Source organism: Hyperolius riggenbachi, chromosome 8 (genome assembly GCF_040937935.1).
Source record: "Hyperolius riggenbachi isolate aHypRig1 chromosome 8, aHypRig1.pri, whole genome shotgun sequence".
NCBI classification, from domain to species: Eukaryota; Metazoa; Chordata; class Amphibia; order Anura; family Hyperoliidae; genus Hyperolius; species Hyperolius riggenbachi.
The window spans coordinates 173,483,245-173,500,971 of NC_090653.1; the positions used below are offsets into that span (position 1 = coordinate 173,483,245).

Below are 17,727 nucleotides of genomic sequence, written 5' to 3' on the forward strand. Positions count from 1 at the left end.
ATTTTTGTCTCCAGTGCGGGCTTCGGCGGCCATCTTCCCGTAGCCCTGCTCGGGTAAACTGAGGGCGGCTATCAGCCGCCCTGTCAGTGCCCGTTGCCGGCGCCCGTGGAGGGGAAGCGCCGAAGGAGGGGACCCAGGTGAGGGAGATGTGGGGGGGTATTTCCCCCCTCCCCGCCGACGCTGCCACCCCTCCTTCAGCGCTGCTTCCCCTCCTGTGTCATCAAGGCTTCTGGGGAGGCCTTGATGACACCCCCCCTGGAGCTGACACCCGGAGCGGAGCGCTCCTGGCCGCCCCATGGTAGGGACGCCACTGCTGGTATGTTTACTTTTGTGCGATTTTAACAATACAGATTCTCTTTAAGTACACTAGTACGTAGGTAACAACTACTACTAACTATAATCCCTAGCAGTAGTGTATACAGTAGTCGATAAATAACTTGTGTGACAGACAGTGAGTGACAATAAAAGTCTGTCACACACGGATGCAATCAATAGGGTCGGGCAGATGACAGTCACAGATCACAACAGATGCTGGCTTGTAAAGTAACTAACTAACACAGTACTGAAGCTAATAAACTCACAGACTAACAGTACAAATTAAGTAAACAAGTACTAGTACACAACTAACTATAATCCCTAACCTACCTAAGCTAGTAGGCTAAGACTACCTAGGCTAGCAGGCCCTAGCCTGCACACAGACCTAACACTAACCTAGCACAGTATACAGTACACTACACTAGCTGACTGAACTATAACAATCAAATCACTAACTAAGTGTAAAACAATATAATCAATGTGTGTAGAATGTGTGTAGGACTAGGAGGCAAAACGCTAGGTTTAACAGTTGAAAAACACTTGCTATGACACGCAGCAGCACTGGAGATGCTCTCAGTATCGCAGAGTCACAAGCAAGGACGGGCTCCCTAAGATGGCTGCCGCCTTATATAGAGAAAGGGAGGGCCAGGCTCCCCTCCTTTGATTGGCTGCTAGGGCCTCGGCTGGGGGCCTTCTGATTGGCCCAATGACGTCATTCCCTGGATACTGAAAGACGAATTTGTGATCACGCGTTAACACCCGTGATCACAGCCGAATTCGAGAGTGACTATTTGGGTACATTCGACTTCGAATTCAGGAGCAGTATCGCTCTTCGAATTCGAGTTTGGCAATCATGAAAATCTACCCGTGATCACGGGTAAATTCGAATTCGCTATCTCTGGCAAGCAACCCTGCCTGCTAGTAGCATAAGCTTTCCAAAGTTACATCAAAGGGGCAGAAGGAATTAATTCAGCCCTGGTCCCTTATCAGGCTTTCTGGAAAGCACAGCCCCTGCTGTGTGACAATGCCATAAATCTGGCTTCTGCTCTGACAGAAAACGTAAACTGGGTCTAGCAGAGTGGAGCGCTCTCCAGCTTTGGCACCTCTAAAGAGCATCAAAAGGAAGCTGAGAGATGCTTATAACACAGTTGGTTTCTACCAAAAGAAAGTGACCTCACAGTAACCTCCCAGTTAAACATCTCCTCATAATTTCTTAGTTTTTAGGATGATTCGATGATGCTAGCAGCACCATTTTTTTAGAGATAGTTAAGTTCATTCTAACACACCTTCTGAAAAACTTCCAGAATGATAGGACCTAAGATTGTATAGCAATACGGGTTTGACAAACCACGTCTACTCCTGTCACACCCCTCATGTTTGATATCTGGGGATTTGTAATGTTGCAGTGAATGCGGATATGCATTTGATTTCTTGGTGTGACCTATGGGCATGGAGAGGCCGAGTAAAACTAGTATTGTGGCAAAATCTTTTCTCTCGGGGCAAGAAGTGCCCCCTGTTCCAGTTACACAAGGCTGGACCTCTGCGTATCATAACCACTCCCACCTACAGAGGATGTTAAAACACAGCCACGCACTCAGGTCCGGGTCCTTTGTTTATCATCTATTGTCGAGTACCATCCAACAGGCCAAGTGGACACTGGCAAGCTGCCATCTTGGACTTTTCCAGACAAAGAATTTTGATCGCCACATGGACTTTCTATTGCCACATGGACTTCCAATAATGGTATCTCGAATGGTATCTCTGGGGATTTGTAATGTTGCAGTGAATGCGGATATGCATTTGATTTCTTGGTGTGACCTATGGGCATGGAGAGGCCGAGTAAAACTAGTATTGTGGCAAAATCTTTTCTCTCGGGGCAAGAAGTGCCCCCTGTTCCAGTTACACAAGGCTGGACTTCTGCGTATCATAACCACTCCCACCTACAGAGTATGTTAAAACACAGCCACGCACTCAGGTCCAGGTCCTTTGTTTATCATGTATTGTCGAGTACCATCCAACAGGCCAAGTGGACACTGGCAAGCTGCCATCTTGGACTTTTCCAGACAAAGAATTTTGATCGCCACATGGACTTTCTATTGCCACATGGACTTCCAATAATGGTATCTCGAACTGTATTATTGACATTCTCTTTCATTTTCTCATCTCTTACTTTACATAGCCCCAGTCTGTTCTGACTGACAGGTGTATAGTATAAAGTATATTTGTGTGTATAGTTTTATAATAAAACTAACAATTAAATTGTTTCAGTCTTGCACGTTACTGCTTATCTGATCGTTGCTTAGAACTCTGCCTCAGAAGAGACACACTATTATCTTATTTTAAATTGTTTATTTGCTAGCTAGGTTGTAAAGTAACCGTTTCTTCCTTTTAGGAGTAGCAAGGTAGAGTCTGTCCACTCCCAGTTAATCTGGACAGTGGTGGCAGCATTACTATTGATTTCCAGGATGAAATCGATAATTTTATTTTACCAGTTATATGCACAATTGAGATTGTATCATGTATAGACCCACCAACCAATCTTAAACGTTTACTACGCTTACAGTGAAATTGCCTCTAGAAGTCTCTAGTAAATAAGACTGGTATGGCAACTGTGGCCTAGTAAGATGGGACTGGTGAGTGGATATCACATTGTTGTTGGCAGTGTTGCGACCAATCTTCAGCTTCAGTCTGTTCATCATATTTTGAGCCTTCGGATGCAACTATTCCTCAAATGGTAACGGTAGTAGTAGATTATTAGATAGGATTGGCACGCTTTGTCACATTATTATCTGTTATCCAGCAACCGGTCTTTTTAAAGTCAGCTTGCTCACAGTCTTTCAAGCCATCGGATCATGCGACTATGCCCCAATGGTAATTGGAGTAAGTTAGACGGGACCGCGGTGCTGGATTGTCACACACATGCAGCGGTATTTAAAACTGGGTTTCCATTTGGGGAGCTTGCTATGTTTTTCTATACATTTTAAATAGTTTAAACTATGTTGAACCCATGGCACATGTATACTGTTTGGTACACAGAAAGTATTTACGCATGTGACTGAAAAATCATTTTTTCCCACCCTTTTTTTTTTTTAAACAGTCGGTGTTTCAATTAAATGGTTTGTAAACATATACATCTAAATGGCCTTTGGATCAGTGGAAACAACCCTCCTTATCTATAAACTTAACTAAAGATACTGATATATTAATTACAGAAAGACTTATTGCCATTTCAAATGATACAATTGAGGTCTTTTCAAAACCCTGGCAGCCCTGGCTTACTGTACATGGTGAAGGAGGTCTATAAGCTACTTCATTATCGGTTTGAACCCCTCTCTATCAGTGCATTGTTGGATCATCGTGTCCGCTAGATTAAACTTCGCGGGTTGCACTGTGTCTCATGTACTACTCTCATGCTTAATTTCTTTCTCGCCATATCCTGTTAATGCACCATATGACAATGTTACATGTTACATGTTCTGTTATATGTTAATTACTTGTTCATTGGTTAATGTCCCACCGGGACTTATCTCTGCAGTCTGTATGCCTAAATTCTGACTTTTATGTCAATAAAACTGTTTGAAACTAAATGGCCTTTGGATAGGAAACCTAAGTCACATGCAGACATAAAATAAAAATCTTTGAAAACCAAGCAATTAATGATGAATTGACAGATACTCATTGAAAAAAGTTTATAAAAAATCTCCAATGATAACAAAAGATATTTGTCTCTCAATCTCTCAAATCCATCCTGGCAAATATGTTCTGCCGACAATCATCCTTTCCATCATCCTATATTTTGTAACTTTTGTGTGAACAGCACAAGCATGCATAAAAAGGAAGTAAATGGACTACAAAAGTGGTTTTGGGGTCTTTTATATGAACTAACTGATCGTTTGCATGTGTACACCATCTTTAGAAGGATCTGATGTTTAAACCTTCCTGCTAAACCTATGCAGTAGATTGATTCATTTTTTACAAAGATGTATCTCCCGTGTCTTTGTAGGTGGCTCACTATATGTTCATCAAGTCTGGATGCATTCTAGATGAAATAATTTAATTATGTGCACAATCTCAGTCAGTAAGATCAACACACACATGTAAGTTAGCTGCTATAAAATCCATTGAAATTCTTTCAATCATCAATGTGATAGCCTCATAGGACTATTGTTGCATTTGTGTTGCTCTGATGCAACGCAACACAATTTCAGTAATGTGAGAGGGCCCTTAAAGTAGCTCATTACATTCCTAAGTAAATGAAGATGCTGAAGCAAATAGATAAAATTAAGTTACCTGAAGTGAAAACTGTATGTCAAAATGACCAGTAGTTTCAGTGATATGCAAATTTAAAATATTCCAGAAAAGGTCAACATTGACTCCTCTCTTTCCATAGTGCAGGGGTCAGGAACCTTTTTGGCTGAGAGAGCCATAAACGCCACATATTTTAAAATGTATTTCCCTGAGAGCCATACAATATCTTTCAAACTGGGAATATACGCATGTGCAGCAAAGGGCTCACGTCCCCGTTGCTATGGTGATGTGTATACAGTTGATTCTCTGGGCAGCAGAAGTATCAGACACGACTTCAGCTTCTCTTGGGTTTCAGCAACATCAGCAATTTCCCCCGAGAGCCAGACAGGAGAAATACCGACTGACAGCTTGTACAATTAGCTAGCTGACTTGGGGGTTGATTCACTTTGTAGGACAAGATCCCCGCACTTTGGCCAATCAATGTGCGGGGATCTTGTCCTACAAAGTCACTGCACCTGACAGGTCCAGGGTGGAACAATTGGAGCAGCCGTTTGTTTTGGGGTAGCGCGAGTAAGTTAGTAGTGCATGTTACAGCAATAGTGTGCCTACTTTGAAAATGTTACTTGCGCTGCCATATTAAGCTGCGCTGTTTGAGGCATGAATCAACCCTACTGATTTGTCTGTGAGCCAGATGCAGCCATTAAAAGAGCCACATCTGGCTCCCGAGCCATAATCTCCCTACCCCTGCCATAGTGTGATGGCTGGTTTCACTGACCAATGGGAAAGCTCTAGAGCTCAACATACTTTGGCTTCATATTCATCATACTTCAGCAGTCCATATCTCTGGAATTACTGAATGTTTAGAAATGCTGTTTTCACAGAAGACCGCATTAAAGGACGACTGTAGTGGGAAAAAAAAGAGTTTAACTTACCTGGAGCTTCTAATGGTCCCCCGCAGGCGTCCTGTGCCCACACAGCCACTCACTGATGCTCCAGTCCCCGCCTCCGGTTCACTTCAGGAATTTCCGTCTTTAAAGTAAAAAAAAACACTGCGCCGGGACAATACACTCCTGGTGACGTGAGCGGGAACGAGGGTGTGGCCATGCAGGGGCAGTGGGTAGAAAATTGTTTACTATAAACCATGCATTAAAATTGTTTAGTAAGAAAAATGTTACGTTTTTTTAAAAAAATATTACGAGACCTGTACCTGCTACACCATTAACATATGGTCATTTCCATTTCAAGAATCTTCAGCTGCCTGCTCACTCCCTCCCATGGCTCTTCAAATCAATGTAAAGCCATTATAGGCTCTTAGTAAGCAGGAAGTTATGGTTATGGATTCAGCTTACAGAGCAATGTTAGCAAGCATCTATCAGTAACTAAGGGTCTAAGTAGAAACTGGTAGAAGTAGTGTACTTTTCTGTATCACAAAAATTGAAATGTTGATTAAAAGATATTTTATGCATAATTAAGTGTGTGTGTGTGTGTGTGTGTGTGTGTGTGTGTGTGTGTGTGTGTGTGTGTGTGTGTGTGTGTGTGTGTGTGTGTGTGTGTGTGTGTGTGTGTGTTTTTAATCCGTACAAAGAATGTGCCTGAACTGTATCAATCTCTGAAACCATGCAGGTCTAGCTGTCCATGGTCCTGTAGAACAATGAGTATTCATGAGGAAGGAAGGAAGGATTATGGACTTAAATATGAATATGCTTTTAAGTAAAGGGTATAGCTGTAATTAGTTTGAATGATGACAGCATGAACCATTTATTTTACCGCACATATCTCTCTAATCTTTTGTGCAGTGAAATTACAGTCACAGTTATAGTTCTCCCACACTATAAAGTATTAATAGCGGTAATGATGAACCACAACAATAACACGCTGCCGGAGGTGAAAACATACAGTGATACACATTTAATAGCTTACCAAGGTGAAAGGGGTGTTGAGAAGGGTAATCATTATATCTGCCACTGCCAGGTTTACAATGAACAAACTGGTTGCCGATTGTATTCTCTTATTCTTAATGACGACATGACAAACCAAGATATTTCCAAATAGGGAAATCACAATGATCACAGAATAAGCAACTATAAGCAAGGCTTTCACCGTGATGCTCTGTGACTCTGCTTCATACTTTGTGTTATTCTCAAAGTCCCCGATCTCATCTATGTTTATGTCCCCATTAAAGAGTGACGAGATGTTAGGAAAGCCATAGAAAGAAAAGATATCCGATGAGTTCACTACATCGTTTCTTCTAAAGGTTTTTGATGCATATGGTAAAGAGAACCACATATGCCTGGTCATTTTAGGATATGCAGGCTTCAGCCTCCAATGAAATTTATAAAATGACCTCAGTTTGAAGCAGTTTAAAAATCCATGTCAAGGTGTGCAAAACCTTGCCATGAAAGTAACTGACTGTCCCATGGTAATCCTTTGGGTCTGAGTTGTTGTGACTTTGAAGCTTTGCATCAAATCAAATTTTCAGTCTTGCTGCTGATCAGAAAGTTCTCAAGAGAAGATAGGAAAGAAATTGTATTGCTTTCTGTTCTTCGTCAATTCAGTAGTGATAAGCTTGATTCTGAATTGTGGCTCTCAGTTTTATAGCATGCATGACAGTGACGTACACCTCTGCTCTCCACCAGCCAATAGAGCTGCTTCTGTTTTCAATAGCTGATTCCAACACACTACTTTGTTCCATACTGAGAGTGTTTTTTTTTTGACAGTCCTTAATGCTAGTGATGTGAAAGAAAACATCCCCTGCCTCCCTTTAGGCGTGCATACAGATTTTCCTCTGTGTGTTGATATCAGTTGATTGCAATTGCCATATCCTTGTAAATGCAATCTTGGCAATCAGCTTACAAATTTAACCCTATCATAGATGCATATTATCTAAACACTTGTTAATTAGACATAAAACTCCATGTGCCATTGCGAAAAAAAAAAAAAAAGCTTTGTACCTGTGTAAAGAGCCCACATATTTAACTGAAAGTATTAAAAGGACACATAGCATATAGAAAATATTTAAAGGAATACTGTAGGTGGTCAGGGGAAAATGAGTTGAACTTACCTGGGGCTTCTAATGGTCCCCCGCAGACATCCTGTGCCCACGCAGCCACTCACCGATGCTCCGGCCCCGCCTCCGGTTCACTTCTGGAATCTCAGACTTTAAAGTCTGAAAACCACTGCACCTGCGTTGCTGTGTCCTCGCTCCTGCTGATGTCACCAGGAGCGTACTGTGCAGCCCCAGTACGGGCTGTGCCTGCGTAGTACACTCCTGGTGACATCAGCGGTAGCAAGGACACGGCAACGCAGGCACAGTGGTTTTCAGACTTTAAAGTCTGAAATCCCAGAAGTGAACCGGAGGCGGGGCCAGAGCATCGGTGAGTGGTTGCGCAGGCACAGGATGTCTGCGGGGGACCATTAGAAGCCCCGGGTAAGTTCAACTCATTTTCTCCCGACCCCCTACAGTATCCCTTTAAAGTGAAAATTACATAATGAGTAAAGGGGGGGGGGGGGGAGTTCACTTATTAAAAGGGCACTGCAAGGGTGCTGCTTACTTTAAATTGGTACCACCAATATAACAATAATCTGCAAGTAAAAAGACAAAAGTGCTCCTTGTGTGTGTAAGTAGATGTTTAAATTTAAGTGTATCACCCATATAGAGATGCTCACCTTAAATCAATGCTGACAGCATCAGTATTGACTGCCCGAACCTCCGATTTTTGGTTCGCGAACTTCCGCAAAAGTTCGGTTTGCGCAAACTTTTGTGAACCACAATAGACTTCAATGAGGAGGCGAGCTTTGAAAACTAGAAACACTTATGCTGGTCAGAAAAGGGTCTAACACCTGGAGGGGGGCATGGCGGAGAGGGATAGACGCCAAAAGTCCCGGGGAAAAATCTGGATTTGACGCAAAGCAGCGTTTTAAGGGCAGAAATCACATTGAATGCTAAATTGCAGGCCTAAAGTGCTTTAAAACATCTTGCATGTGTATACATCAATCAGGGAGTGTAATTAGAGTACTGCTTCACACTGACACACCAAACTCACTGTGTAATGCACCGCAAACAGCTGTTTGTTTAGTGACGGCCTTGCTGGACTGGTGCACACCATGGCGAGAGTGCAGGCCGTGGCGGTTTTCAAGCCCATATGGTCGCCGGGCTGTGATAGCTCATTGATAGAACAACAGTGACTGTCCAGCTGATCAAATTTGGTCTGTCCCCCCCCCCCCACCCACGAGACACACATATAGCCATCGGTCGTTGCTTCATTGTGATACGCAAGCCCCTTCACAGCGGCAAGGTAATGAAGGAGGGGAATTGGCACATGTACATGCCTTTTGTTTTGTTGTTGCAGCTGCAGTGCAGCCAGAAAAATTAGGCAGGCATGTACACGCACCAGAAAAATTATTATAGCGGCCGCTGCTAGCAGCGGCCTTATTGTGTCTTGGAATTTGTTTCATATTTTATTCATGCTACTTTTGTCACTGTAACTGCAAATTCTGAATTTTGTACCAATTCTGTATTTTGTATATTAGTATATATCACTGTCTTTATTACCCCATGTTTGTTTCATACTTTGTACAGCAGCACGGAATATGTTGGCACTTTATAAATTAATAATAATAAAAAGGGTAAAATGCTGCCTGTCACTATTCCAAACACACTTCATTCTCATCTCTAGCATTGAAATTGGCATCAAGAAGGAAGTTCCTGACAGAAGCAATAATCTGTGAACACTAAATTGAACATAAAAAACATAGCTGTGTGTAACATGGACTTTCATTAGGTCTGAGTGGGGCACATAGAGCCTGATGCATGTACCTGCAGTAATATTGCCATGCACAGACAGCGCATGGCAATATTTCCCTTACTTCGGCCAGCAAGTACTGAGTACTGTGAGCTATGCTATTAGCGTGGCCGTTACTATCGTAATGCGCATTACTATGCTCATCTGGATTCCGGAAATCTGGGTACGTTTTTATGCTATCCAGCCGGATCCGGATCCTGGATACCTGGGCCCAAATCCAGATATCTCTATGCGGATATTTGGTCGCATACCCGGATATCCACGGATACTGGTCGGATATCCAAATCCGGGTACTGTTACCATGGAGATGACGTCCATGATGTAATTGAGCCAATCAGAGGGCTCCCAGCCTAAGCCCAAGCAACCAATCACAGAGGGGAACCTTGGCCAGTCCCTCCTGTATATAAGGAGGGGGCCATGATGAGAATCTCGTCCTTGCTTTGTGACTGCCACTGAGAGACAACTCCAGTGTGTTTAGCTAAGGCAAGTGCATTATACTGTGTTAAACCCAGCATTTTTACACCTTAACACCTGTACTATAACACTGTTTTATTGTTGTTTAGCTAGTAGTGTGTTGTATTGTGATTGTAGTTAGTGTGTATGTCTGTGAGCTGTAAAAGTCTCTGCTGTCTGTGAGCTGTGACAGTCTCTGCTGCAGCCTGCAGCAGCTCTGCTAGTTAGGTGTCTGTGTCTGTGTGTGCTGTTTGTGCACACAGGCCAGGCCTGTGCTATTGCCTTAGCTACACAGTATAGTTTAGGCCAGGGGCGTAGCAAGAAATGACTGGGCCCCATAGCAAAAAAAATGTATGCCCCCCCCCCCACAACCTTCCAACCCCACGGACCCACCACCCAAACATTCCTCCAGGACCCTCCACCCCAACAGTCCCACAACCCTCTAAGTACAGTATAAGTAGCCAGGTCTATAGGTGTCCCCAGAATAGGTGGCCAGGGGTATAGATGTCCCCAGAACAGGTGGCCAGGGGGAGAGATGTCCCCAGAACAGGTGGCCAGGGGTAGAGATGTCCCCAGAACAGGTAGCCAGGGGTAGAGATGTCCCCAGAACAGGTAGCCAGGGGTATATGTGCCCAGTATATGTAGGCAGGGAACAGGGCCGGTTCTAGACTGGCACATATGAGGGGGCAGTCAAAAATGGTTAGGAGGCAACATGTTCGAGGACATTTTTTAAAATGGGCGTGGCCATGATGTCATGTGGGTGGGGCTAACTAATGTAGTTATACTAGCTAATGTAGCTACATAAAAAAATATGAAGTAAATGCACATAATGAGAGACCGATTTTCCCCAGTAAACGCACATAATAAGAGACAGCTTTTCCCCAGTAAACGCACATAATAAGAGACAGCTTTTCCCCAGTAAACGCACATAATAAGAGACAGCTTTTCACCAGTAAAAGCACATAATAAGAGACAGCTTTTCACCAGTAAACGCACATAATAAGAGACAGCTTTTCACCAGTAAACGCACATAATAAGAGACAGCTTTTCACCAGAAAACGCATGTAATGAGAGACAGCTTTTCACCAGTAAACGCACATAATAAGAGACAGCTTTTCACCAGTAAACGCACATAATAAGAGACAGCTTTTCACCAGTAAACGCACATAATAAGAGACAGCTTTTCACCAGTAAATGCACATAATGACAAACAGCCAGTGTCCCCAGTATATGTAGCCAGGGATACATGTGCCCAGTATATGTAGCCAGGGGTATATGCTCCCAGTATATGTAGCCAGGGGTATATGCGCCCAGTATACGTAGCCAGGGGTATATGCGCCCAGTATATGTAGCCAGGGGTATATGCGCCCAGTATATGTAGCCAGGGGTATATGCGCCCAGTATATGTAGCCAGGGGTATATGCGCCCAGTATACGTAGCCAGGGGTATATGCGCCCAGTATACGTAGCCAGGGGTATATGCGCCCAGTATATGTAGCCAGGGGTATATGCGCCCAGTATATGTAGCCAGGGGTATATGCGCCCAGTATATGTAGCCAGGGGTATATGCGCCCAGTATATGTAGCCAGGGGTATATGCGCCCAGTATATGTAGCCAGGGGTATATGCGCCCAGTATATGTAGCCAGGAGTATATGCGCCCAGTATATGTAGCCAGGGGTATATGCGCCCAGTATATGTAGCCAGGGGGTATATGTGCCCGCTCCATTCCCCCCCCCCCCAGCAGCCAGCAACTCTCTCCTCAATTCCTTGCCCCCCCCCCCAGCAGCCAGCAACTTTCTCCCCCATAACCCCCCCAGCAACCAGCAACTCTCCTGCCCTATCCCCCCCTTCCCCCAGCAGCCAGCCAGCACAGGTTGCATCATGGCCGCTGGCCAGACCGGACCAGGTATGAGTGGCACATGGCAGAAGCCAACAAGTCCCCCGGGTTGGCCCCCATTTCCACCCACCTCCAGCTCCATCAGCGTCACTTACGCGTGGGGTGGCGTGGGGTCGGGTCGGTGACCGTGCTCAGCTCGCTCTCCTCCTCGCAGCCTCGCAGCTCTCCTCTTCCCACGTCTCCTCCTTCTCCCTCCCTGGCTGGCCGGAAGCCGGAACTATACAGTAAGTGTCGGCCTGGCCACCAGGGAGGATCAATGCGCCGCCACATAGTCCCCCTCCTCACCACCAGCCACCTTATCAGGGTAGGGGGGCCAGGGGAGCCTGGCGAGTGGCGGCGCTGGTGTAAAATTATCGGGGGGGGGGGGCGGCCGGACCGGACGGCATCATAATTAAAAAAAGAAAAAAAAAAAGACCCCCGACTCGCACAGGCCCCCTGTGGCTAGGGGCCCCGTAGCAACGCTATGGTGGCTATAGCGAATGCTACGCCACTGGTTTAGGCATACCTCCCAACATTTTGAGATGAGAAAGAGGGACACTTAAGCCACGCCCCTGCCACACCCCTTATCACGCCCCCGTCACACCCCTAGTCACGCATACCATAAAGATTTCCTAAGAAAAATATGTGGTTTTATAATTCAAACCACACTGGTCCTTTCTATCCTGGTTCATTTTCCTTCATATTAACATTTTAAAATTAGTAATATATCAATTTAATGTATCTCCACAGTATATGTAGCCAGGTGTATAGGTCTCCCCAGTATATGTAGCCAGGTGTATAGGTGTCCCCAGTAGATGTAGCCAGGTGTATAGGTCTCCCCAGTATATGCATCTAGGTGTATAGGTCTCCCCAGTATATGCAGCCAGGTGTATAGGTCTCCCCAGTATATGCAGCCAGGTGTATAGGTCTCCACAGTATAAGCAGCCAGGTGTATAGGTGCCCCCAGTATATGCAGCCAGTTGTATAGCTCTCCCCAGTATATGCAGCCAGGTGTATAGGTCTCCCCAGTATATGCAGCCAGGTGTATAGGTCTCCCCAGTATATGCAGCCAGGTGTATAGGTGCCCCCAGTATATGTAGCTAGGTGTATAGGTGTATAGGTCTCCCCAGTATATGCAGCTAGGTGTATAGGTCTCCCCAGTATTTGCAGCCAGGTGTATAGGTGTCCCCAGTATATGCAGCCAGGTGTATAGGTGTCCCCAGTATATGCAGCCAGGTGTATAGGTGTCCCCAGTATATGCAGCCAGGTGTATAGGTCTCCCCAGTATAGCCAGACGTATAGGTCTCCCCAGTATATGCAGCCAGGTGTATAGGTGCCCCCAGTATATGCAGCCAGGTGTATAGCTGCCCCCAGTATATGCAGCCAGGTGTATAGGTGCCCCCAGTATATGCAGCCAGGTGTATAGGTCTCCCCAGTATATGCAGCCAGGTGTATAGGTGCTCCCAGTATATGTAGCCAGGTGTACAGGTGCCCCCAGTATAGCCAGGTGTATAGGTGTCCCCAGTATATGCAGCCAGGTGTATAGCTTCCCCCAGTATATGTAGCCAGGTGTATAGGTCTCCCCAGTATATGTAGCCAGGTGTATAGGTGCCCCCAGTATAGCCAGGTGTATAGGTGCCCCCAGGAAGGGAGGCAGCCAGTGAAAGGGAGCTGGTGGCAAAGTGGTGGAGAAGGGGGGAAGTCCCCCCTCCCTCACCTTGGGGCTCCCTTTCCTGGCTCTCCCTTCCGGATCAATGTGTCTCCTCCGATGGCGCAGCGGCTTAGTGATAGCGGGCAGAGAGGACTTACCGATGTCCTTCCAGCCGGCAGAGGGAGCTGTGATCTGTGCGCCGCTAGTCTGGTCTTGAGTAGACCAGACTTGCGGCGCACAGATCACAGCTCTCTCCGGCGGCTGCGTAACAGCGGTAAGTCCTCCCCGCCCGCTGTCAGCCGCTGCGCCATCGGAGAGAGACACATTAATCCGGAAGGGAGAGCCAGAAAAGGGAGCACCAAGGTGAGGGAAGGGCGGGGGAGACTTCCCCCCTTCTCCGCCGCTTTGCCACCAGCACCCTTTCACTGGCTGCCTCCCTTCCTGCGCAAACAGTCTGCCCCTGCGTCTGACCCCCCAGCCAGTCGGGACACTGGGGGGTCATAGCGGGAGAGCCCTCCCAAATCGTGCCAGTCCCGACGAAAACGGGACGGTTGGGGACTATGGTTTAGGGCATAGGGATTACTGTATTATTGTGTAGTTATTTAGTACTGCAGTGCTAGTTGTTAGAGTAATACTGTCTGTGTTAGCTTACTAGTACAGATTACTGCATTTCTGCTGTGCTGCTGACTCTGAGTGTCAGTGTGTGTGACAGACCGTTAGTGTGCACACTGTGTTCTACTCTGCTGTCTGTCACTCCGTGCAGATTCATTCAAGTCCAACACCAATTACCCCGATTTCAATAAAGTGCAAGTACCCCACATCCATCTGGTGACATCATCATCACACAAACTTGTACTATGTCTGCTGGCACTGGCACCCGGGGGAAGGGCATCAAGGCCAAGAAGAGAGGGAACATTGATGGCACTGTCACCGCCAGCAGTTCTGCCACACCAGTGTCCATTCTGCCGCTAGCCACTGGCCGTGGACGCACTGGGCGCCCAGCTGATGGGGGAGTCACGCTGCAGATGCGCAGCAGCGTCTAGCGGCCATTTTTCAGCAGGATCGGCACCACAAATTGGAGGAGAAAAACGCTGAGCCTGTGATGCAGCTGATGGTGGATGACGAGCAGGCCACCACCACCTCTACAACAGACACCTCCACCCCCACCACCACTCCTGTTCGCAGGAGCAGCAGCAGCCGCCCAGCAGTGCATGGGGACTCGTTGGTCATCATGTCGACCCCAGCGGGCAGCCTACCCTCAGTCAGTGCGCTCTGTAGTCCAGACACCGCAAGCGCAATGAGGGCTGTTACCACCACTGACATTCTGGCCACACTGGGGTTTGCAGAGGAGTTAAAGATGGTGCCTGTGATTGTTGGGGGGATTCCTTGCCTGAGGTGCCCGCAGAAGAGGAGTTGGGGTCATCAACATCCCAGCAATTGTTTGAGGAGGGGGAGTATGATGTGTATGATGCTGGTGATAATTATGATGATGATGACAAGTTAAAGGACCGTGACTACCAACCCCAGGAGGGGGATGTTGGCTCTGGGTCTGAAGAGGAGGAGGCATGCGTGGGTCTGGCACGGAGGATCAGCATCGCTGACATTGGCAGGAGCAGCAGTGGGCGTGGAATGCGGGACCCACAGCCTGCTGCTTCATCTTCTGCCACTATCACCAGCCGCATCACTCAACCCCAGGCCCCAACCACCGCAGGCCAAACCACCGCAGGCCAAAAAAAAGCAGCAGCAGCCCATTCAGGGCGTAAGGGCAATTTTCTATCCCCAATCTGGCAGTTTTTTGACCTGCCTTCAGTGGACAGCCAGGTTGTCACTTGCAATGTGTGCCAGCTGAAGCTGAGCAGAGGTTGTAACCCCTCCAACTACAGCACCTCCAGCTTCATTAAACATCTTGCCAAAAAGCATTATGTTGAGCATGAGGAGTTCAAGAGACTGAAGGAAGCTGGTGCTGGCAGTGCTTCGGCCAAAAGCACCACCAGAAACCCCTTTGTCACTCCTGACGACACTGAGGCCTGTTCAGACAGCAAGTCCTCAGCGGTCTCCTCTGCTCTCTCCTCCTCTTCACGTGCAACCCAAAAATGCCAACAGACCCTGCTGAGCGAGTCCTTTGTGGTCAGGGCTCAGCCTCCCAGCAGCCGTCGCATCCGCCAGCTGAACAGCCTGCTTGCACAGGCCATGTCTTCCCAGCTCCTCCCGCACTCCTTTGTGCAGGAGGGGAGCGACATGCGTGCGCTCCTGCAGAGCGCAGCACCGGATTGGCCAATACCCAGCCGGCACTACTTCTCACCCACGGCCATCTCAGCACTGCACCGCTTCGCGATGGCCAACGTGAAGCGTGGGCTGGATCATGTAGAGGGTGAGTGGGTCCATGTGACCATGGACTCCTGGAGCAGCAGGTTCAGGACAGGCCACTATCTGTCCTTCATGGCGCACTGGGTCAGTTTGGTGGAAGAGGTTGAGGAGGGGACAGCAGCATCGGGCACAGCAGCAATCCAGTGGGTGGTGCCACCCCACAGCAGGGTCAGGGAAAGTGCAGCAGGTTCCTCTGGTCCCGTTCCACCCTCCGGCAAACCCGCCGCCTCCAAACGTCCCCGCTTCAGCAGCAGTGTGAAGGCCCGCCACTGCCAAGCGCAGCTGGAGATGGTCAGCCTGGGGAAGCACAGACTGAAGGCAGACCACGTCCTGGAAAAACTCCAAGAGCAGGAGAGGAGTTGGCTGATAGGGATGCTCACCGCATTCCACGGAATTAAGTTTTCCACAATTCCGTCCGGAATTTGGTGATTCTGTTGCAATGGAACGGAATTGCTACAGTCTCCAAGCGAAGGTAGCGCATGCACAACTCTAGCTATGGTGCTAAATTGTTTTGAAAGTTCATATAGTCTCTTATACAATCCGTGTATGCCTTCAATCGGACAATCTTCAAAGGTGAACTTGCTAATACTTTCTACCACTGCCACCAACACGACTAGACGTTGACTAGTCGTTAAGTGGTTAAAGAAGGAAACTTGTGAGTGCAATTGATTTTTATACTTCAATAAATTTTTACGGTTTTACGCTATGTAAATGTACGTGCATTTGTTTTGAGGTTATATGGAGATACATCTGCTGTAAAGGACAAGGAGGTGACAGGTCGTATTGGTGTGGTGGGGGACGGCCCGAAGTGTCCCAAGGCTTGAATAGACCTGAGTGGAGGTCTCTGTATCCGGTGAGTGTCTGCTCACAGGGTGTTGGTGGCGGTGATAGAAAGTATTAGCAAGTTCACCTTTGAAGATTGTCCGATTGAAGGCATACGCGGATTGTATAAGAGACTATATGAACTTTCAAAACAATTATTTAGCACCATAGCTAGATTTGTGCATGCGCTACCTTCGTTTGGAGACTGTATTATATCATTTCGAAGGTGCTGCTCCAACTTTTTGAGTGCAATTTTGCACCTTTTTGAGGTGTAGCGCTTATCTCCTTGTTTGATGATGGAATGGAATTGCTATAGCGCTATGGCGGAATTTCCGCTGTGCGATGCGAAATTCCACCGTAATGCAAATTATTGTGCGTCAATCAGAAGGAAGAAGCTTCTGAGTGTAACAACTAGGATTTCTGCATGAAAAACGAAATTTCTGCATCAATTAGAGTCTTAATAATAAACAACCAATCCTACGTTAGCAACCAGCTCCCTAGCTACCTACCAGCAGCTATTCCACCCATTTTGTTTATAAGAGAGACGTGTGCAGTCAGGAAGCTTGTGGGTTTCAGTCTGCTGTGGAGAGAGACAGAGAGAGGAGAGACAGACGCAGACCCATACATACTAGTTGTTTTAACATAAAATAAAAGTCTTTTTCAAGACTGTATATAAACCAAAAGTCTTTTTAAAGACTCTGTGACTGTGAGAGAGAGTTAGAGCATACCTCCCAACATTTTAACAACAGAAAACGGGACACTTAGGCCACACCCCTAACCACACCCCCAATGCCCCTAGACACGCCCACCATTAAAAAAATGTTTTACAAATATTTTTATTTTAATTAATATTTTCAATATTACTCCTGAAAGGGGTGGAGGGGAGCGTGTGGGTGCCCGTGGGTGGGTGGGGGGGGGAGCCTGTGGGTGCCCGTGGGTGGGCAGAGAGAAGGAAGAAAACTGATCGAGGCACCAGCCGCTGGGATCTGTATGCGGGATGGATTGCCGCCGCAATTTCTCTCTCCCATCCTCCCTCCCTCCCTATGTTCCCCCCAGTGTCGTCCCCCACCTGCCTGCAGAGCTAAATGCGGAGCGGGCTGTCATTTAATGGTCTTACCATTGCCGTGCATTTCATCTGCTCTTCTCGGCTTCCTGCTTCCTGTGACATCACAGGAAGCAGGAAGCCGAGAAGT

At 46.9% G+C, this 17,727-nt stretch overlaps 1 protein-coding gene across 1 annotated transcript in view; it reads right to left on the reverse strand.

Moving 5' to 3' along the window:
- Window positions 1–7,106, reverse strand: part of LOC137528381 (G-protein coupled receptor 83-like) — a 148,184-nt gene extending 141,078 nt beyond the window's left edge. Inside the window, exon 1 of the mRNA XM_068249668.1 lies at window positions 6,484–7,106. Coding sequence (XP_068105769.1) covers window positions 6,484–6,861 — 378 coding nt within the window. The 5' untranslated portion in view covers window positions 6,862–7,106. The remainder of the gene's footprint in view (window positions 1–6,483) is intronic.
- Between the last annotated feature and the right edge of the window lie 10,621 nt (window positions 7,107–17,727).